Here is a 23650-nt window from a genome sequence, read left to right as displayed (position 1 = left end):
TAGTGTACTTTTATGCTGTTCCATGAGGCATGAAATCCTGCATGTGTGGTTCAAACTGTGTGCAGAACAAGGCTGAGCGATTCTGCGTGATCATGAAAATCATTCTGAAAATCAACCAGTCTGAATTTTCACTTATGCTAGAATGGTTTCTGGCAGATAAAGGGCAGGGGGAGGGGGAGAAATAAAAAGGATGTTACAGGGTTGAAAGGAGCTTGAAGTGCACAATGCATGTAAAAGTAGACCTTGGGCAGCGATTACCAGCCAGATGATGGTAAGAAAACCATCAGCAGCTTATGGCCACTGATAATTGCCACATCCTGGCCATCTGGCCATGCCTAAAATGGTGGAGTTAAACAACCAAAATTCCTTGAGGTTTCCATGCATTCCTGCACTAAAGTGTTGATGCACAGAGATCTAGTTGGTCATTGGAAAGATCTAGATGGTCATCACTTCATGTGGAATCAACATTGCCTTTTAAAATATCCCTGGACAACTGACTATTAATAGGTCTCAAAAATGATGTCTCTTTACCTAATACCATCATTCCCTCAAAAAATTATATCCAATTTCTCTTACAAGCCTGTCAGATGTGCTAAAAAATAGTGCCCTAAATTGCTGATTTTGTCAGCTTATTTAGGCATAAATTTCCCTTGAAGCCATTTCCAGCACACTTTCTATCCTTCATATTCAATTTTGGCAGAGGTGTTGATGCATCACCTACTTCCAGTTACCCTCCAGTGTTAACCTTTTTGTGCCAGCATTTATCCCTGGTTGCATTATCCTTTGCACTGAATTCACAAGCGGATATGGATGTAGCCAGCATCTTTGGAAAGAACCAGAATATCTCTGGTTATGTAGAGATCTCTACACCTTCACCTGTAGACTCTTTCTTTAAATCAATGTCATCCTGGCAAAGAAAACTACTTCCTGTGACTCAAAACAACCTTACATTTTTCTGACATTTTGTATTCCAAACACACCCTAGTTAAGAAGAAAACCATGACTTATGGTTTCATGGGGGATGAAAAGTGAGGTCTATTCTTTTAATGGCCCCTGCAAACTCTGTTAATGTCCTCAGAAGTGAGATATGTTTAACATCAGCTATTTTTTTCAATGGCTGTTGTTCCAATTACTAGAAAGTATTGCTGTTGTTTATACTGCTTCTGGGACTACAAAAATAAAAGGACCTGGGTTTGGTTGAAGGAGAAATCCTGCTGGTGTACTTCAGTTGGAGCAAGCCTCTGGTTCTGCTGTTCTTGAGGTTTCTCAATGCATCATCTTTCCAGGATGCTCAGATAGATGGCAGGGAGCTCAACTCTGATTTTCTTCAGCCTTTCCAGAATTCTGATTTTGGTGAGACTTTCAACCACCCCAGTATTCCTTAAATGTTGTTTTTTGGGGGGGTTGGTTATTTTTTTTCAATTTCCCCTGGTCCTGTGATGCCTGGTCACTGTTTGCGGGCAAGCAACAGCACCACTCGTCCCCAGAGGAGGGAACTGGTCCTGACACCCAGCCATGCTGAGAGGAGACACAACTAGCATTCTCTCTGAAAACTGCTCATCCAGTTTCTCTCTCATTCTTTGCAGAGTAGTCAGGGAATGTGCACACTACCACAAAGAAACACTCAGGAACAGGGTAAAAATTCAGTAATGGAATATTGCTGGAACACTTCAGAGCTGCTGTAGTTGTGTAGATGTTGTGCTAATGCCTTTCATGTCTAGCTGATGCTTTCTCTTGAAACACAAGGTGATGTTTCTCTTGATGTACTCCCTCCAATAGCCGAGCACATGCACCTCTCTTGCCTTAGCAGGCTGAGACACTCAAGGGAGGAGGTCAACTGCTTCCCTTTAGTCTTGGTGCCAGGACCAAATAGAAATGTGCACAGAAGCCATATGAAGCTGTAGTGAGAGCACATTGCCCCTGTCATGAGCTTGTGACAGTGAGACAGGAGGGGAGAGAATTTTCCCACCAGCAAGCAGAGCCTCTGAGCTCCCATTTTTAGCCCATTGCATTTCCCCAAAGCCCCACGCAGGAGTGTGGAGATAAGATCCCTTGCTCTCTGTCCCAGCAGTGAATAGTCAAACCAGCAACCACCACTAGACACCAGCTTCATGGATGCTTGCTTTCTTCAACCTGCAAGTTCCTTAGAAGGAGCTATTAAAGACTGTGCAGAATGTTTTTACATGTTCATCTGATTTAAGGGCCATTCTTTCTTAGATAGTGCTGGTTTTGCTATTTCCCAGCAGAAATTAGGCAGAGGATCTGGGATTCAGATATTTGAGATTAATGGGATTGCTCAGTCGAAGCAGTGACAAAATAGAAAGTTATTCCTAGTAGAAAATGTAATTAGTCCCCTTCAGATCTTCAGTTTGACAGTAGCACTAACATCAATTATTCTCTGTTGGGAATATTCCATTTTAACAAGGTTCACTGTAATATCATCCTTTCTCAGTAGTAATCGGAAGAAAGAAGGCCTTTTCAAATCATTGTCTTGCTACCTTGAGATTTTTAACATCTAAGCCTCCCACTTATCAGCTGATGCCTTGCGTTGACTTCAGCACCTGAACAATTCCAATACTCTCAAGTGTCTGGAAATGAACTCTTTTTTTCCTTCCTCTTCTTTTTCTGGCAAGAGTCAGCAGAGAAAAATCAACACTGTTTCCAAGCTAAAAGGTATTGTAGAATTTAAAGTTAAAATCCTCAGGGTGGAGAAAATATGTCAAAATAATCTGGCAAAGCTATGAGCCCTGGTCTCAGGGAGAAAAGGTAGTTCTACTGTATTGGTTTCAGTTTAATCATGAAGCTCTGGGTCTCAGCTCTGCTCCTGCAGGTGACAGCAGTTCTTTCAAGCAGAGCATGCCACCAGCAGCTTCTTCAAAAGGTATTAAATTATCAAACTCTGAGCTCCTCAGGTGCAAAATACACTTTTTGGTGCTGCTGTCCTAGTGCACGCATCTTGGGGAGTTTCACGGAGCCTGATGCAGTCTGTGCTGTTTGGTTTTCCCAGGCCAAGGAGATCCCTCCTCCAAGCCAGCATTCCTGATGAAACCTTGCAGCCCTATGCAGAAGTCACACTTTTGCTTGCTTTCTAACCTTGGTGCTCCCGCTCCCATTTCACCATCTCCAATCCAAAAATCCCATCTCCAATTTAGCATCATGTATTTGAGACTGTTGAAACATGCTTAAGGAGATTTAAATGCACAGCTGTGTGACTCAATCCCCTAGATAGGTTTTATAATCAGCCTTTATGCATAGCTCCAAGTTATTTTGAATAGAGGACTGCTGAAAATAACCAGAAAAAGAATTAAAGAAATTTTAAATGATCTCTTTTCCCACACCTCCAGATTGAGATACTCTCTGGTTAAATATCTCTGAATAAAGCTGTTCTAAATTAAATACCAGCTTTGGTGGTATATAAGATGAAGCTGGCAATAAAAAGTACATAATATCCCATCAAGATGCTGAAGTCTTAATCCAGAACTCAGTGGGAATGGTGTGCACTGCTGCCAGCACACCTGGCCACAGTAGCTGTCTCACAGAGTGCTGTACTCTGAGCTGGCCCATTTCTGCCTACCTGGATTTGCTGTTCAGATGTCCAGGGCAGATTGCCAGCTTCTTGCCCAAATGACACCTTGGGAGGTGGTGGGACAAAATTAAATCACTGTTGTGACTCAGACAAAGAGTAGTGAGGGCATCATGAAACTAGTGAAGGGTCTGGAGCAAAAGAGTCTTAAGAAGGGTCTTAGGTAGAGCAGTTGAGGGAGCTGGGGCTGTTTATCCTGGAAAAAAGGAGGCTCAGGGTATATCTTATCACTCTGTACTACCTGAAAGGAAGGGAATGTTCGTCCCTTCTCCCAAGTAATAAGCTAGAGAACAAGAGGAAAATGCCTCACATTTCATCAGGAGAGGTTTAGTTTGGATGCTGGAACAATTTCTTCACTGAAAGGGTTGTCAAGCATTGGAATGGGCTGCCCAGGGAAGTGTGGAATTGCTGACCCTTGAAGCGTTTAAAAGGCATGTAGATGTGGCACTTAAGAACATGGTTGAGTGTTGGACTTGGCAGTGCTGGGTCAATGCTTGAAATGGATGACCATAAAGGGCTTTTCCATTTTCCAAGGACTAAACCATTCTGTGATTCTACCACAACTGGACAACATCCAGCTTCAGTCCCTGGGGCCTCCAGAAGAGTTACAAAATTGTGTGTTCTTTAAGGGCTCTCAAAAACCTTTGGGTTCAGCAGGGAAGCTGCTCTGCCTCTGGAAAAGCAGAGGGGTCCTGCAGAGATGCTTGCTCCTGGCTGCTATACAGTGGAGGCAGTCCAATAATTGTAGGGCCTTAGATGAAAAATGAAAAGGCATATTTGAATCCAGTTGTGCTGAATACTTTGACTTCATAATTTGAAACACTTATATGATTCTATTGAAACCCTCATTTTAGTTGATGGGGTTGTTTTTGCAAATTGTTCACAATTTCAGGTCACTTTTGAGATGGAAACATCTTAGAATTAGTTGTAAAAGCATTTTAAAAGTAACTCATGTCTTATTTACTTTGTCACCAGATCATTTCATGTGCTAATGCACTGGGAATGTCAAGCTGTGCTAATAAGAACAGTTTTCCTTCTATTTGTTTTTTACACCTATGTAAACATAATTAAGGCAAAAAGTGTCTGAGGGGTGCCTGATCACATGCATTAAATTAGCTTCCTTTTTGCCTCCTAAGGCAAACACACCCAGAGCTGCAAGGTCTCTGGGAGAGACCCAGGGCTTAGGGCAGCACCTTGCCTGCTGGTCCCTGAGCCCATATCTGGGCTGATTCTATGCAGCAAATCATGGAGGGTGATTCACTGGGAACTAAATATGTGTCTCATCTTCAGCATGACAACAGATCCAGTACTGTCACATGTCATGTTAGGCTTGTGCTGAAGGTTTGTGTTGCAGCAAGACTCCAGCAAACGTGGAGTCTTGGGGAAACTGAGATTAGACAATTTGGGAGTGAGTGTTCCAAAATTTGTGTGAAAATTGATATTTTTCCACTATCTGCCAAGAACTCTGTGTTAGTCTTATGATAGAAGGGCATGGAGTGATCTCAAGGTCACGTGTCTGCATACCTGGAGAACATGAGCCAACATGACAGCAAAGCTTCCATGTAGTACAAGGGTAAGTATACAAGGGCACACTGGAGACATCCAAAATGCAGAGGAGGACAATCTTTGGACACAACTAGATCTTAATGGTAAACTTTGCAATTTGCACCACAGGGAATTGCAGTATTCAGGGGGGTTCTGACTGGGCATGAGGCATCCAAAAGGTAACTTCATCCATCTGCTGGAGGCTTCAGTGCGTCAGAGACCAGGCACACAAAAGGATGGCTTGAGCCCAGACTACCTAGCAAGCAATCTTTTGAGGTACTCTCACTGTACAGACAGTCATTTAGCCACTGCTCTGTGCATGCTGATGACCCCTAAAAACCAGGCTGGTTTTGATTAAGTATCCAAGAGTGGTTTCAGATGCCTGATATAAGACCTCTTCAGATAAGGAGCTTAGTGTGACTTGGTCAAACCACTCCATCACTACACCATATAATTTGAAGCATATAATTTGACACTGTGTAATCCATCAGAGTTCATCTATCTCAACTAAAAATGACTTTTGTACATGAATATATGAAATCCTAATGCTGTCCCATTTTCCAGTTCCCATAAATTAAATGTGTTCAGTAGAAGACTGAGAATATATAAATGAAAGGATCAACTCTCTGTCCTTTTACACTGGCAAAAGGTTGTAGCAGACTACAATTAAAAAGTAGTCATAACTTGTGCCACAAAAGAACCTGAGGTGAACACCATTAGAAAAAGAGAAATGATGGTACGTTGTCTCCATATGATGGAACTGCAGATGGACAGTGAGTGAAGTGTCAATAACTTGAAGTGAGACTGGCTGCTGTTGTTGCTAATTTTTTTTTTCAAACTACTCCAACATCCTGTGCCAAATAATTTCAAGAGCTTCCAGCGATGAGGAAATACATAGGCAAAATTTATTGCTGTAAGCACATATTCAAGAGGAGGATGGAGTAATTCTCTGTGCTAATCACTGTGCTGTCAGCACACTGCTGAATTGTGAGTATTTACTGGATGATGAACATAATGTTAGGAAAAAAACATTGTTTTTCTGTTTACATGGCTTTTTTATATTAGTTTCACCATCTTAACAAAATGTCAGATAGAGTTGCCTTACATTCATTGGTTTCAGCAGAGAGATCAACTGGAATAACCTGTCAATACAATAATGTTCACAAAGATGCAGGGATGAAGACAAACTATAGTAAGATTGGTAGTGTAGCAGCATCGTTAACCTTTTTTTTCTTTCCCGCACTAAATTTTCCACAGACAAGAGCGTTAGTAATTTTAACTTTGATTGAGAACTGCTATTATCCACTCACAGCATGTGGGAGCAAACAGGCACTTGGATAAATCACAAAAGAGAAAACCACTTAGCATGCTGCTTCCCTCAACAACACCTTTTTGTGAAGGTGCAAGGCCGAGTGCTGCAGTGAGAGCACGTGTGAAAACAGAAGCAAGGCTGCAACAGCCCCCTGAAGCATGCTCAAGGTCAGCCCCTCTCAAAGAAGACCAGAAGGTCACATTTGACTTAAAAGGTATTCTGATATGCTTAAAAAATTTAAGTAATTAAATAATTCAGTGAACAAAAGCCATCAGGATTCTAATGCAGTGTTAATGGGGTCTTTCAGAAGTCATGAAGATGAGTGACACAACTGGAGCCATTAGCACACTCATCCATTAAAGGTGAGTGCCTGCACCGTCTCAGTGCAGAGAAGCATGAGGAGCTGCACAAGCATTCCTGTTTGTGACCACTGCAGAGAGACACCTACAAATAACTTCTGAACTGCCTCACTTTGCTCCTGCAGGCACTCAGCCCTCGGGCGTGTTTGTCCTTAACAGATGAAGCAGACAGTGACTCCACCAGCATGAGTATGCAGGAGGTCATCTTCTCTACAACCAGTGCCGCTGCAGCAGATTGCTGGGTGAGAAGCAAATCAAACTGATTTGAAACATGGAGTACTTCACACATGGTCATTTGAAGAGCACATCTTGCTGGACAGTCTCCACAGAACCTCAACACTCTTCTGGAATGGCGTTTCCTGCCAAGTGTGCCAACTGTGTCAGCATGACAAAAGACAACTAGTCCTACGGGCTACAGCTGCTCCTTTGACATGGGTGGGACAGCCTCCAGAATAAACTTTCAGCTCCTGCTGGCTCTTACTGGATGTATCTTTGACACCAGGGCCTCTGCAAAGTAACAAAATCAGAGGATGTTTGGAACTTTATCTGTGCTGTGTAGAATCCAGCAATAAATTATTCCAATATAAAGGTCTAATAGAGTTAATAGAGCATATAAAACTGTCTACTATGTTTCATCATATTTAATTTGCTGCAATAACCTGGAGATGTCCAGGTTTCAGCCTCTCTTTTACAACCATCGGGTTCTCTGAGAAATGCTGTGCCAGCTGAGGAGCCTCTGTGTCACCAGCCCCTCTGCATCAACAGGCAGTGCAATGCCTCCAGAGCATTTGGCTGCTTCTCATCTTCCATTATGGTCCCAAGTGAAGCAGTGCCCTCACCTCTATGGGGAGAGTCACAAGGGACCTGTGGCCTGGTCATCCCCACAAGAGTGGGTGTGCAAAAGGGGAGACCCAGCCTTCAGCCACCAACAGATAAAACCTCTTCTGGGACATGAACTCTGGGGCTGCTGCGTGGGAGTTTGGTGCATCTCACCAGGAATTTAGCCAGAGTTATCTCCCTGTTGAGTTTTGTGGTTTGTGAAGAATGTGATGCACCACCCCAGCAGCTTGTCCTGCTGCCTGTGCCCTGTAATAGTGCTTAGCCAGAGAAGAGTGACTCACTGGTGTCCCCCAGCCCACATCGTGGTGGGACCTAGCTTCTCACAGGAGCTGGGGCATCACAAGATGCAGTCCATGTTTCTCAGCCTTTGGTCAGATGGGCTTACATGCCACAGCAGGTGGCTGTGGCAAAACTCGTTGGGATGTGGGGAACAAACATATGTAGCTGAAGCTTACCTAAGAAAAGCCAATTACCAAGGATGCTGCAGCTGGAGACAAAGGATAATAATGGATAGACACCCCATGTCAGAGTCTGCCTCTGAACCTCCCATCTCCTTCCTCAGAGTGTGCAGGTGGTGCAGGGCCAGAACCACATCCCAGCAGAAAGTGCCTTGAGCTCACTGATGAAGCCCTCAGCAGGACAGGACAGACAGAATGCCCTGAGCTCTGGGGCAGGTGTGCTGATGAGATGTTCCAGCAGGGATAGAGCACTCCTGAAAAGGCCAGTCAGAGTTCCACATTCCTTTGTATAGATTCTGTTTTTGTGACTTCTGAATTCTAAATTCTGTATCATAAGTGGTACCATATAAGCCCAGAAATAAATCCAGGTAGCAATGACACAGAATCACAGCAGCTCCTCTTCTTAACCCAAAGTCTGCTCTGTTTCATCGGTACAATGCCCTAGAGACTCTGCTGTGTGAAGGAAGAATACTCACCTTGCACAAGTTTTGACAGAGGAGATTTCTTTCTGTCTGGATCATCCTGAAGACCATCCTGTTCAGAATTTAACTGCATCCAGTTAATGTCACCCAGGTCGGTACATGTTTGCTTTAGAGACAGAGAAGTGTTGCCTAGTGAGCAACATGCACATTTCACAAAGCAGGAGGGTGTCAGGCCTGGCAGCCTGTTCAGAAACGATTAGAGCTGTTGTCTGTGTGGATGCTGCCCAGCATCTCCCACTGCAAGTAATGCTGGGCTGGGTATCAGCTGCAGAGCTGACAGAACTAGGAAGTGAGGCAGGCATTCTTCCCACGTGGGCTGAGGAAGCCTCAAATGCCCTGTAAGTGTTGTTGCAGCCTTTTCTGGGGTGAACAGAGATCATGCAATGTCAGCTCCTTTCCTTTTGTTACCTGGGGGCAGATGTGTCAGCACAGCTGTGGCACTCATGATTAGAAACCAAATTCTCAAACTGATGAGGATCATCAGGTCCATGGACTTTCATTAAGTATTTAAGGAATAACATACTAGTTGTACACTAATACTGCATGGACAATACATACACGATGCACACATTTTTAGTGCCTCTATAAGTTAGAGAATGTATGCTGCTTTAATGTTATAGAACTGATGAATTTTAAAACACTTTGCTATATTCATCATTGATCCCACAATAAGTTCTACCCAAGCTTGTATCTACCCAAGCTTCCTGAAGCAGATGTGTGGTAAAGCAAAAGAGACAAACACCTTCTATCCCCTCATCTCCCCCTTAATTTCTGAGGCAGAGTAAATCAAGGCTTCACTTGTGCTGCTGACTAAAGTACTCTGGTTTAATCCAGAAATTCATATTTTTCTTAGTGAGAAAAAAATTATTTCCCACAGTAGGTGTGAAATATATTATGCCCTTGAAATCAGTCTTCTACCACTGAGAGAAGCAGCTGGGGGAGCAGTGAGGGAGAATTCTGGTTAATTCTTTTTTCCCATGGCCCTGTCCTTGTTAGCATGATATTAATATATCTTAATTGTTTTGAGTAAGAACTGCTGCAGCAAAATCCAACCCAGGCCAGAACAAATGGTCACATATGCATTTTTTATGTTAAAAAGGCTATGATGTGCTAGTCATCATAGAGTGTTATTAGCATGAACCACAGTCTTCTGTATTCAGTATGATCAATTCACTACAGAAGGGGAAAGTATAAATTTGGTATATGCAGTTTGTAGCTGAAAAACAGGGGCATTGCCCTTTCTCTTTCTGCATCACACACCACAATCCCTGCTATTTTAATGTATACTACTTTTAACAGACTTTGATTCATCATATTTTATTGTACCTGCTAAAGAACAACTCAGTCTTTGTAGTGAGTGAAATTTTGTAACACTCCATATATGTGTTGTATCTGTGGATTAATTTTAGTGTGCCTATTGTTTTTGACAGCAAACTATCACTAATTCATATAATGACATGTCTGAAAGAGTTGATAGAGTAGTTTTCATAATGTTTTTTGCTTATTCTGTATTTACATGATGCTCCAGATAAGCAATTAAAGTGCCAGTCATGTGAGGTTATTTGCAGCTAAAAGTCTCCAAAAGTAGACACATAGTTTAGTTATTCCAAGCAATATTCCAAAAGTAAACATTTTAGCTTAGTTGTGTTTATTGTAAGGGTTTCAAGGAAAAAGGATATCTTCATATGAAAGCTACAGCTAGATATAGCTATTGCTAAGGCCCTGAATTATGTAACTGCAGTGGCTATTTTATTTGGGAAACCAAAAAAATCGTCTCTATGTGCTGTCAGCTCAGCTCATGGCTTCCACCACCAAGAGCAAAGTTCTGGAAATAAAAGCAGGAACTCTCTTTCATGGGATTTTTCAGGATCTACTGACCATATTTAGCTGGAGATTTTTGCTCAAATCACAGCTCAGGACCCAGCCCCTGGAGCATTTGCCCTAAGAATGCAATGGTAGCTTGAGTTCAGTTCAAATACAAACTTATACTGCCATAAATGTACGGCAGCAACTTTGGACCCTCTTCAACTGGAAAACTGAGAGTGCATCAGGCCACCATGGAAGTCAGAGCTCAACCAGTCTAATATCTGAATGCCTCTGCCTCAGCAGGATTTGCACCTAGGGCTTGTACAAGAAGTGTTTTCTCATGCTAAACTGTCCTTGCCCTTTATGTTGCTGTGCACCACGTGTCAGTAATTCATTTCTGGTGTGCTTGCAGCAAGCACACTGCCCAGATGGAAATCCCACGCTCACAGTCCCAGGCAGCAGGCTCATGCCATCAGCCCAGTGCTTCTCACCAACATGAGACATTTTTCTACATGATTAAGGACCCACAGCACCTTCTGCTACAATAAAACTATTTGTTCACAGTCACACAGAATTTTCCCTTCAAAGCAAGTCTAAAGCCATTGTGTGAGTCATCTCCTTTATTTTGTCAGCATGAGATAGGGTGTGTATTCACTAAGGCTTAATCTGGAATCTTTTTGCTCGTAGTGGTAACATTTCCATTGATTTCAAAGGATCTCAGATCAAGCTTCAAGAATTACTACGTTTTAGTCTGTCAGATTTGTTCATTTGAGGCCTTTATGAATTGCAGAGCAGTTGTGTACAGAACCAAGTCATGTGGAGATTAAATAAACTCCATTGACATCAGTCTCCTGACTGAGAATAGCAGCAAGAAACAAATATTGACTAGAAAAACAACACATGTACAGTGACATTTAGCTTGTATAAAGTCATAGTCTCCACATAAATGCAAATAGCACCATTTCCCCAGAGCTGAATAAATGATATTCATCAGTAAATATTTGTGTGTCTTTGACATGTCTCTAAGCAGCAAGATGAGAAATTGAGATGGAAAATACATTTGCAGGTGAGAATTCAGTGCAGATTTTCTTAAAGTTTTTCTCTCAATGCATTTGAGAGACCTTGAAAAGCAGATGCTTCCCTTTCTAGTTAGTCACTTAAATGCAAAGCATCAGAACTACAACAGACCACAACACACTCAGCTCCTGTCAGCAGTTTCCTGACCCTGCCACTCATGCTGTGCTACGTGGCAGGGCTCCAAGCCTGAGAACACTCCTCAGAAAGAAACCCTAAAGCAGCTAATTAATTTAGGAGCCTCATACCAATACTCAGAAGGGATTTATGCACCAGGAAGCTATTGTTTAACTATCTTTATACAAGAGTTGGGGATTTTATGGACCAGGGTTTCAGTGACTTATGTGACCTAAACATCTTTAATAATGTAGCACCTGTATAAAGCACGTGCAGGGGCTTTATCCTCTGTATGAGGAACAGCAGCACAGTTCATCAGTATGAGGAATGCATGCTCAGGCTCTTCAGTTAGTAAAGAGAAGACTGGGAGCCCAAGTCATTACAACAGAGGTCTTTAAAGCCACAGGTGACACAGGAAATGTGGCTAGGTAGTAACTGTTCACCATAGGGAATGAGCCTTCCCTACAAAGTTGCACTCTTAAAGTCATATTTAGGTTTACTTCAAACCATAAAACAATGAAGATTAAATAGGATTTCAGGCATGTGCCTAGAGATGGTAAACCCACTTCATGAGCACGTTACAGTGCTGCTGAATTTCTAGAACTGACTCAGCATTCAGGCAGCAGGAGCTGCAAAAAAAGTCAATCCCATTGTCTTTACATGGTTTCCCAGTCACAAACTGCATTTGCCTCCCTGGAGGTGTTAGCAAATGGGGCAGTGGACTGTGCCTCCTGCCAGGCCTGTGTACAGTGTGTGAAGTATTATGCTTGCAAACTGAGTTGGGACCTTCAACTTAATGAAGTAAAAATAGGATTATCAGCACGTAAAAAAACCCAACTGTTCCCACAGCAACTCTTTCGAGTTATATTGGACATACTCTTCTTATTCTTCTCCTCTTCAATTTTTAAAATGTTCCAGTGAGGTGCTTTAATAGTTTGCAAATTAAACAGACTTCTTTCTAATGAAAGATTCTTTTTAAAAAATAGTTTTCCCACATGGGATTTTGCTCCAGCAAAATGATCACGGTTTACAACAATTTCACAAGCTCTGCATGATTTCTGTTCCAAAACACCATGGGAGGAGACTCACCACAAGGCAGTTTTGTTTCTAGTTACAAAACAAACAGAGCATCATTAGTTCAAAAGATACTAAACTTCAAAATAACACATACTATTTTAAGAGCTGCATAGAGGTCTATGGACGTGGAGTTGTCTGGAGGTCTGGAGATCTGTGGACAGTTCTTCCATTCTCCACATAAATGCAACCAGGGGAAGTCAAGAATTCTTTTTTAAGAGTAAACATTATTCAAAATGAGTTTGAATAATGTTTTTTGTTTTCATTAGTCTATTCAAAAGGAGAAACAAAGATTTTCTTTACTTAGAGAGATTACTCTGTTAGTGACCAAGGGGACACTGAAATATTTTGCCCCTGATTTCAGTTTTTAAAGACATTTTCAGAAGAAACAGAGGGAACCCCTCTCTTTCTGAATCCTCCAGCATCTTTTCTGTGATTCTGTATTTCCTTCAAGCCAAGATGCTGTCTCTGCTATTCCCAGCTAAGAAACAGAGGGAACCCCTCTCTTTCTGAGTCCTCCAGCACCTTTTTGTGATTCTGTATTTCCTTCAAACCAAGATGCTGTCTCTGCTATTCCCAGCTAAGAAACAGGGGATCACTTCAGCACCAGTCTTCCAGAGCTGTGTCAGCATGGTCTCTACAATTGGAATTACTGTGGGTTTTTTTGGGGATTTTAAGGTGAATGTGACTGCTGTTTATTTTGCTTTGGCAAAATGTTTCTGGAAGTTTTTATGGATGGATCTTCATCTTGGTTGCTGCCTGGCAGGCTGAGTTGTGGCTGCAGGAAGAATTGCAGGTTTGGGGGATGGACTTGCCTGCTCAGGACCTTTAGGATGTTGTGTGCCTTCACTTTACCATTAAACCTTACTAACCAGCTATCATGAATACCTGGACCACTCATCAGTGAAGCACCACCCCAAGTGTTGTTTTGCTAAGGAGGGCTGTAAGTGCTGGTGATGGTGCTGGTGATGGCACACTTGTCTGCCCTCTCCCCTTACAAATTACAGGGAGCGATCTTGCACAGTTTAGCTGCCAGTGTCTGATAGCGTATCTCATTATCCAAGCTGTCCTCCCACCTGTATTTTATCTGATTGCAGGTTTTAGTCATACAGTCAATGAATAAATAGTCTGAATGGAAGGTCGAGCAGTAGAAGGAAGGTTTGTGAAGGGCCCAGGACCCGCCAATACCCAGTGTCGTCGCTCTTTTCTTTTGTGCCTGTCTGCGCCTTGCTGAAGCATTCAGTGGAACAAAAGGGAAGAGCAGAACAAAACAGGTCAAAAGTAGCTGTGGGTACCAGCAGCAGCACAAAACCCGGGACAAATGTCTTTCCTTGCCATAACTGCTGGTCCAGAGCCAGTGATTTGGGTCTGTCACCAGGTCTTGGAAGTTTTCGTGTTTTCCTGAGGCATGAAAACATCCATAGCAGGGATCGGTGACATGGTCGACTTCATAAAACAACATAGCATTAAAAAAAATTAAAAGCTTTAAAAATTTGCTTAGAGGAGAGGGAATTTTGGTGATGCAGCATGTTGTAAAGATGAATGTACAAACTGAAGTAGGGCCTAAAATACAGACGAAAAGTCTTTAGTAGTGAAAAACACTTAGAAATAGGAAGTTCAAGAAACACAGTCTTAACCACAAGTTTCCTAAAACAAAAAATTAATCAGATAATAATATCTCTGTGAGAGTGACTGCTAAGCACGAAGGTTGCAAGGGTCAGTAACAGGTACAGATTGTATTTTTCTTTCCAGATGAGAGGTTAAGTGTGTAGGTTACGTCTCTTCCGGGCCTGGCTATTTACTAAACCAGGATATCAGCAGGGATCAAGAGCACCTGTGCATTGAGAAAAGATCAGGTGAGAAGCACAGCTCTGGAGTAGTGAAATGCTGCTCTGGGGCAATCAAACAAGATTGCTGCCTCTGTTAATATAGATGTCATGCACGTACCAGGGGAGAGCATGTCAGCTAACTCTAATCAGGTTAACTCCTGTAACAAGGCTGTCTACCTGTGGGAATCAGGAACTCCACGACTGAGAATTTACAGGGCAGGGTAACTTGGCAGGGTAACTTGGCAGGGTAAAGGCTGTCTACCTGTGGGAATCAGGAACTCCACGACTGAGAATTTACAGTTCTTGGCAGGGTGACTTAACCCATTCAGCACTCCATGCTAGTGTAACATGATATTTCTGTACCCAAGCTAGTTCATTTTAGCACTTTTACAAATGCTGTATGCAAAACAAATGGAGACAAATCGAAACACAGAATTTTAGTGAAAGGAGATTTCTATCTCCATAAATCATCTCTGGAGGAAGAATAGGTACAGGGAGAAGCTCTTTCTGCCACAAGGTGGTGGAAAAGTCAGCATTTACATGTTTTGACAGTGTAGGGTAGTACAACTGATTACTATAAATTCTACCCCAAAAGATTTTGCAAGATCCAGCTACCCATGATTCTTGTCTTTATGGTATGGGAAATTAGAGCCTCTGGTGTCCTTAAGTTAAACAACTCATGAAAAGGGTATAGTGAAATGAACCAGCAAGAATGAGCTGAATTTTACATGGGTGTTTTGTGTAGTGTAAAACAAAAGAGACTTTTTACAAGTACGGTGCTAAGGGTCTAAAGGGATGTGATGATGAGGTTTTTTTTCATTTTATAGTCTCTTGAAAGCAAATGATTATAAATTTAGATTGTTATTTATTACAAAATATTGCAACTAGAGTAGGATGCTACTCTAGATTTTTTAATGATAAATATGTGTGTTTCACTACCCCAGAGAATTTTATTTATGTCTGATGAAAACCAGGATTCAATCTGTACTGAGTCCTAGTTTGTATCAGATTGCAGCTCAGCAGCATCTTGCGAGCATTCACTGCCTAAGATTTACTAACTTTCATATTGAAAGTAGATAAAAATGAGTAATCATCTGTGAATGATAATTATACCACTGCTTGTGGGAGGGAGCATGGTTTGAAGATCATCACTAATTATTGTTTCTCATTTGCATTTGCCAAGATCTGCACCACAAAAGCTTACCTCTATAGGGTAATGCTGGTGGAATTTAGCAACCTTCTAGATGAAAATAAGCAATGCCATGAGGGTTCCTGCACACACATACAGCTGGCCTGCACTAACACTTGGTTTTGCTCCTGCAAGAGGACAGGAGGACACAGACTCACCTCTTTGCCCTGAGGAGGTGATGGGCAGCTTCCAAAGCCATCAGGTGCAGGCATCAACACAGCAGTACCAGAGTGCTGTGTCCCTCTGTCCCATGGGTCCTATGCTGGTTATGGGAATAATCCAGATCTCCCAGCCTCCCAACAATGGTGTCAGGTTTGACTCATGTGCTCTGGACTGAGCAACAAGTTGGGTTATTGCCCTGATTTTGGCTGTGGGATGAATAAGGCATACCCACTTTTTCTTCATGTGCTCTGGACTGAGCAACAAGTTGGGTTATTGCCCTGATTTTGGATGAGTAAGGCATACTCACTTTTTTCCTTGTTATCTCTTCTTCCACTTCTTGTCCTTTTCACCAGACTTGACACTCCTTTTCTCCATCTCAGCCTCCTCCCAAAAGAACAACTCTGGCCAAAGCACCTCCTCACTGGTCCCAGTTTGCAGCAAGCAGTGAAATCTGGTTTCTGATAGAATTAATACAGGCACATCCTTTTCACCAGACTTGACACTCCCTTTCTCCATCTCAGCCTCCTCCCAAAAGAATAACTCTGGCCAAATTACCTCCTCCCCATCAGTCCCAGTTTGCAGCAAGCAGTGAAATCTGCCTTCTGATAGAATTGATACAGGCACGCTCAGCTTCATACGTGATTACTGTTGGAGCCACCGAGGTGCTGTAGGGCTTACAAGGCTGTCCTCCCAAAAAGCCCCCAGTGCTGCCCTCCACTCTTCTGCGAATTTCAACCACTTCTCATGTAACTCCACCTGCAACCCAGCCATCCCTTGGGGCATCATCTGTGACTAGTGTCAGGTGCCTGTGCTGGTACCTGCCATGTGCAGCATGGTCTCTGTTGTGCCCAGCAGTGTCCCCAGTGTCCCCAGTGCTGTCCACTCAGCCCATCCTCTCTGGCCAGGACTGAGCTGAAGCACAGATATCCCTAAAAATCTACATTACACAAAGACCTGTGGCTGCAGGCCGCTAGCCCATCCTCTCTGGCCAGGACTGAGCTGAAGCACAGATATCCCTGCATCCCTAAAAATCTACGTTACACAAAGACAGGCTGCATGCCACTGTATCCTTGATTACAACGTGCTGTGCTTTGGCTGTTTATGACAGAGTCACTACATGTATGAACATTAGTAGGATGCAAACTCACAGCTATGCCTCCACACACCTTGCTTGCTGCTGAGTCCTTCCAACCTGTCTTTCCATCATGCTGTGTGTTTCAGTGGTGTGCACAGGGTGAATCTTAACTTGAAGGTCAATTTTATAGGTCAACTCATATAAATTTCATAGTCATTTCATTCCTGGCCTCATTCAGTCTGTGTAGGAAAAGGTTGCATCCCTAAATCTATGGCTCCATAATGTAACTAGGAATTCCTCAGACATGTTCTTGTAAAATTTGGGGTTTCACACAAAAATAGTGATTTTCCTTTATTGTCCTTTCCCAATTTATGCTTCTGTAAGACAACCCCAATGCACCTTCTAATAGTTTGCTTTCATTTTGCCTACAAGTGGCATCAAAATCTCATGCTGTGGCTGTGAATATGAGCTGCCTGGTGACAATAAGATTTTGTTTTGCTGACAATTTTGCCACAGGTTGGTGTGATTCTGACCATTTTCACTTTCTCAGATTTTTCATGCTGCTTTTCCACATAAAACATGTTACAAACAGCATCAGTGCCTATATAAATCCATAACATGACCTCTGCAGCACTGACATCCTTAGAAACCCAAAGAAGCACCAGAGTACAATACTTAGTATTTGGAAATTTATAATCTTCAGTTATACTCAGCTGTATCATTTTCTTACCAAGGAGCCATGAAGTCCAAGATTTGTTGACTCTACAAAAGCAACACTAGAAAGTTGCAAGTGAAAGGCCTGAATTTCAGGGCTTTTTAAATAAAGTTGGAAGAGAAAACCTCTTTGAAGGAAGAGGAAGAGCACTGAAAGTTTAGCATCTTCTCATTGTTTGAAATATTAGCATTATCATAAACATGCTAAGTCATATTTTTCATAAACTATTTCACAAGCCATGGCACAGATTCTTGCCCTTCAGAGCTCCAATAATGGAAATATTGAAAGTGAAAATCACTCAGACCAATTCAGAGTTTAACAGAGTCAAACTGATTTATTGCTGTCAAGGGCACAAAGATGTGGCAGTCATACAGTGCAATAATTGCTTAGAGGAAATGTAAAACCATGGATGTAAAGGAGTTAACCTGCCTTGTACATACACATGTGCAATGCCAGTTGCACTTGTTTGCTCCAAGTGATATTATTCCATTTGTTATGAAATGGTGGAAAGTTCAATGGCCAAGGAGTGGGAGTCAATCTGTCCAGCAGAAATTCAGAGTACTTTGCTGCACTGTGGTCCTCTACTGAGAAGAAGGAGATTTTTATTTTTTTTTTAGCAAGAGGAGACATGGACATTGCCATCTCACAGCCTCAAGCTGTCCAGTTCCTTTTAAGGAACAATTAATCAAACTCTTTCCCCTTTCTTCCTCCTAAACAACACTCAAAGCCATTACCAATAATCAGCTAATAGGAAACTTGATTGATTCCCATTTGGAGGAAGCCAGATGAGTTTCTTGTACCAAATGTGGGAAATTAGTCTGTGTGTGTAAAATCCTCTCTGTAGGAAATGACTGACAGCCTAAAGCGATGCAGCTGCAAAACATAAACACAGCAGTGCTTTTAGTGAGAGCACTTTAGATAACTGTTATTAATGTCCCTTCCAGGATGTCACTTAGAAAACCACAATCAATTACTATAGTGATAGCAATACTATATATAGCAATTGTATGCAAGTGATGGAGATGCTGGAAACCAGTTATTATTGCTTAGACATAGTAAAATTCTCCTTGTTAACATTCATATTATGGCCACAAACACACCTGCATTTTTAAAAGATTGATGATATGTAACATTTCAATCCTGCCCTCTATTAATGAGCAAGGTCAATCACTGGCATCTCTTTGTAAATCACTTCCCAGTTTAAAACATAATTTCTTTACTGGGCCACAGTACTCTCTATCTGTGTCTTCTAATTCAGATTTAGAGAGAAGTCAAAAGTAGAGAGAAGACAGTTGGACAAGCAAGGACAATGGGAGAGGGTTGGGGAGGAGGCACTGCAGGAGAGTGGACATGAGCCCTGGAGGCAGTGCTGAGATGGCACCAGCAGCTCAGGAGAGTCTCAGGCTGCTCTGGCCCGGGAGGTGAGCTGGGACGTGAGCAGCCAGGGCTACAGTCAACTAATTGTAACTAATTAGTTATAATGCCAGTGTGTAGCCTCATCATGTGGGTGAGGGAGGACAAGAGGCACAAACTTAAGGTGTTGAAGAAACCTTCATCTTTCAAAAACTCCCCTGCTATCAGTGGTATCCTTTGTCCTAAAGTAAACCTGATGTTTACATCTGATTAATTTTGTTTAAATACATGTTAATTAAAGAAAACAAGAATTTCTTTTTCAGAGTATCCTTGAGGCACAGGGAACAGGTAGAACTCAGAAAGGATTTTCCTTGGGATACATCAGTGGAGGCCATCTGGGGGGAGAACCACAGCAATTCAGGTCTTACTGGATTAAATGTGTATATAGGCAGAGAAAATGGTGGGGGCCACACAGGGTGGGGGGATGTCCCAGGGCCATGAAGCTTCAGGGCCCCAGAGGAGTGAAGGACAAGCAGAAAGAAGTGCTGCTTGCATCAAGAAGCATCACAAGATCCCCCCTGTGTGTGCAACAGATCAACAAGTGGCTGTGGAGATGTGAATTGCGTGGTGTCTCCCCAGTGTCTTTGAGTGTGCTTGTGGGCTGGGGTACACTCACTAGATGAGAGTGCTGAAGAAAGGATATGGATTACAATTGGTTTTGGTCTGTGCTCCAGGAGTGCAGAGAGGGAGAGAAAGCCTCTTTTTTTTTATCCTCCTATCAAAGCATCAGACATAATGAGGGTGCAAAGGAAGGAAATGAGAATCTGGCTTGACAGAAAAGACTCCCATGAACAATTTATGAAGAAGGTTTGAGCTGATATTTCGGCTTTAGGCCTAAACAATCAACTTGACATTTCCATGTGTGGTAACCACATGAAGACTGATGGATGGATTTCCATCTGGCTTCTCCAGTCAATTTTCAATAAGCAGGCCTAATATTTCCTCCAAGGCTATTTGTAGTTTAAAGCTGTTTAAAGTAGTTTCTTAAGAATGGAGTATGCTTTGGAGGAAAGGCAGTTCTGCTGCTCCTTGAGAGGAATTAAAACTCACATTTTGCTAACCCAGAGACTACAGCAGTCCGGATCTGCTTTCCTAGATCTTATCCACAAATAGAAGTTTATATCTAAAGTTTCTATTTTTATTTTTTCCTCATTCAGCTCATTCTGAAATGGCACTCCAGTCTCTGAAGAAGAACATATGTATGCAGAGCTAAGTAGTCAACTAGCTTTAAATGCATAATTCCTCATTAAATTTCTTAATTCCTCATTAGCTTGCATGTGCAAACCCAGAGCCTAATCCAAATCCCACCGGTGGCAGTGAGAATGGGTTTCACCTCTCAGATTTAGCCATCTAAAAATCAGGCATGTATGCTGAATGAAACTGTGGAGGAGCCACTTGTAGTGAAAATAGAGAAAGATCAGCATTTCCAGGATATGATTCATAGCATCTTCCTTAAGGGCTTGTCTTGAGAGGGGACAAGTGTATTTCCAGCAGCCACTATCTTTCTCCCCTGCTTGTAAAGGGAGCCTGTACAACTAAGCCTAGAAGCCTCCTTACACTGATAAATGAAGCCAGGGGAAGGAATCTTTCTATTTATTTCAGTGGATAAGGATTCTGACTTTCAGTTTTCCACATCCTTTATGCCAAGATAAATTACAAGTGAGTAAGCAAGGTCCCAGAGGTCATCCCAAGCTGCATCTCATGGGCTGTTAACTCTGGCTTCAGTTAGCTTTTGGGATCTATTGAAAAGACATGTGAACTTCTGAAATAAAATTAAACTTTTTGCTAATTATTGTTCCTTGCATCACGCTGGACTCCCTGACAGGGAGCACAATTAGATGGAAATCTCAAAGCAATGGCAGAAGCTTTTTGTCTGTCTCCTCTAAAGACACTCACAGTGGGATATGTGAAATGTCAGGAATAATTAGACAAAACTATATGAGCTCCTAGCAACACTGATGTGCTGTGTAAAACCAAGCATTTGCCATAAAGCTTTAAACATTGTTGAAAACCTTCGTGATAAAAGTAACCCGAATAATTTTTAAGTACCATTTCTAATATAATAATAAAGACATGGATGTGAAAAAGCAGAATAGAAGGGTATGAAATGCTGGCATGCCTTTGCTCAGGTAGGCTGCTCTGCTGCTTTTTTTACAAAGGTGATATATAAAAGTAATTGATGCCTCTCATATAGCAATTAAAATGAAGAGGCAAATTCCCTCAGCTCTTCATCCGCTGGAGTGTATTTTAACAAGCAGGGAAAGGGCTAGCTCCTGGTATCAGTATCACAAAGATCATAGACATGTTTGTGAAAAGGGACTTGTGGAGGTCCCTTAGTCCAGCCTCCTACTTTAAGTAAAATCTCCAAAATGAAGAAGGAATAACCATTTCACATCAGCAGGAAATCTGGCGCAAATTGCCCCTTAGAGAAGAAAAAAATGAGCGATGAATGCAGAGAAAAGGGGAGAAGAAAGGCAAGAGAAGAAGGGAAAACAGACCAACATTTTATTTGAGATGATAATATTAGAAATGCAAAACTTTTTTACCAAAACTTGGGATTATCCTAGATTGACTAACAGATGTGTTTTTATCTTCTAGGAAAAACAATGAACAATGAACATCTTCTTTCCAGGATGAAACCTGGAAGCTTTTTTGCTGCTCTGTTGAATATGGGATTATAAAAAAGTTTTTTAAAAATTGCACCTAGAGCATCACTTTCAAATGGATAACTGCTGAACCTGGGACTCTTCATTACCAACTTCTTGCATCCTGGAGGGGAAAATGAATTTCACAAATTGCACCACTGAAGCCAGTGAGGCTGCAAAGCCAAAGACAGTAACTGAAAAGATGCTCGTTACCCTGACCTTGGCCACAATCACAACCTTGACTATGCTGCTGAATTCTGCTGTAATTGCAGCAATCTCCACAACCAAGAAGCTCCACCAGCCGGCAAATTATCTCATATGTTCACTGGCTGTGACAGATCTCCTTGTTGCTGTTCTCGTCATGCCCTTGAGCATCACTTACATAATGATAGATAAATGGACTTTGGGGTACTTCATCTGCGAGATCTGGCTCAGCGTGGACATGACCTGTTGCACGTGCTCCATCCTTCATCTGTGCGTCATTGCACTGGACAGGTACTGGGCCATCACAGATGCCATCGAATACGCCAGGAAAAGAACGGCAAAAAGGGCTGGGCTGATGATAGCCACCGTGTGGACTATCTCTGTTTTCATATCAATGCCCCCCCTGTTTTGGAGAAATCACCGCAGCGTCAATATTCCCAGTGAGTGCCGCATTCAGCACGACCATGTCATCTACACCATTTATTCCACATTCGGGGCATTTTACATCCCCTTGACTTTGATCCTGATCCTGTACTACAGAATTTACCACGCTGCAAAGAGCCTTTACCAAAAGCGGGGCTCAAGCCGCCACCTCAGCAACAGGAGCACCGACAGCCAGAACTCTTTTGCCAGCTGCAAGCTCACACAGACGTTCTGCGTCTCGGACTTCTCCACGTCTGACCCAACCACAGAGTTTGATAAAATCAACGCATCCGTGAGGATCCCTCCTTTCGAGAATGACTTGGACCCGGCTGGCGACCGGCAGCAGATCTCCACCACACGAGAACGAAAGGCTGCTCGCATTTTGGGGCTGATTTTAGGTGCTTTCATTTTGTCCTGGTTGCCCTTTTTCATCAAGGAACTGCTTGTGGGCCTCTACATTTGCACTGTCTCTCCAGAAGTAACAGACTTCTTGACCTGGCTTGGGTACCTCAACTCGCTCATCAACCCTTTGCTGTACACGAGCTTTAATGAGGATTTCAAGCTGGCCTTTAGAAAGCTCATCAGGTGTCGAGAACATACTTAAAAGTACTGAGAGAAGATAATGCTGGCATGACTCCTGGCCTTAAAAATGAGCAAAACTATTTGACTGCCACTGTTTCCCTTTATAAAGGGGATTTTTATGTTTGTCTATTTGCTTGACTGTTCTTCAGCCTGTAATTCATTATGCCATTTTTTAATTTCTAGTGTTATTCATAGTAGAGGGTTTGAAATAAATTTATTCTACAAAGGAAAAGATTTTTTAGAAATGAAACAACAAAAAAATATTATTATTATTAGATACTCATGTCTAAGACCTTTTGTGTAATCAATGATTCAAGAAGCAAACAACAATATTCACTTTTATACTTTTTCCATTTAAGAATCGAACATCGAAATTATGTACTGTATAAACTAAACCCCATAAATACATATTCAAAAATTAATAAACACTTCATGGTCATGACAGCTAAACAGCACCTCTTTACTCTGGCTTTGTGAAAAAGCTGTAACAGCCATTTAGGAGGAAAATTACCACGATTTCCACCTTGGGTTGAGGCAGAATAAACTATTCCTTTCTTCAGGAATACACTCCCAAAACAGAAAGCAAAGTTCAGTTCATTGCATCCAGAAATGATCCCATTTCATAACCCAAAAGAATTTTTAAAAGTGTCTCTCTTTGTGTAATATTCCAGATTTCCATTCAAGGTGTTGAGCAGACAATTGTGCAGGTTGTTTGGCAATTGAGAGGATGCATCTAGCAAGTGTCACACTTGTGAAACTAACT

At 42.1% G+C, this 23650-nt stretch overlaps 1 protein-coding gene across 2 annotated transcripts in view; it reads left to right on the top strand.

Annotated features, from left to right (window-relative positions):
* Positions 1 to 23393, top strand: part of HTR1E (5-hydroxytryptamine receptor 1E) — a 33019-nt gene extending 9626 nt beyond the window's left edge. For both annotated transcript variants that reach the window (XM_039728476.1, XM_039728465.1), the window contains exon 2: positions 21632 to 23393. In XM_039728476.1, coding sequence (XP_039584410.1) covers positions 21815 to 22909 — 1095 coding nt within the window. In that variant the 5' untranslated portion in view covers positions 21632 to 21814 and the 3' untranslated portion in view covers positions 22910 to 23393. The remainder of the gene's footprint in view (positions 1 to 21631) is intronic.
* The last annotated feature ends 257 nt before the right edge of the window (positions 23394 to 23650 follow it).

Source organism: Passer montanus, unplaced genomic scaffold (genome assembly GCF_014805655.1).
Source record: "Passer montanus isolate IOZ18808 unplaced genomic scaffold, ASM1480565v1 scaffold11, whole genome shotgun sequence".
Lineage (NCBI taxonomy): Eukaryota > Metazoa > Chordata > Aves > Passeriformes > Passeridae > Passer > Passer montanus.
This window is presented reverse-complemented; position numbering and strand designations above follow the sequence as displayed.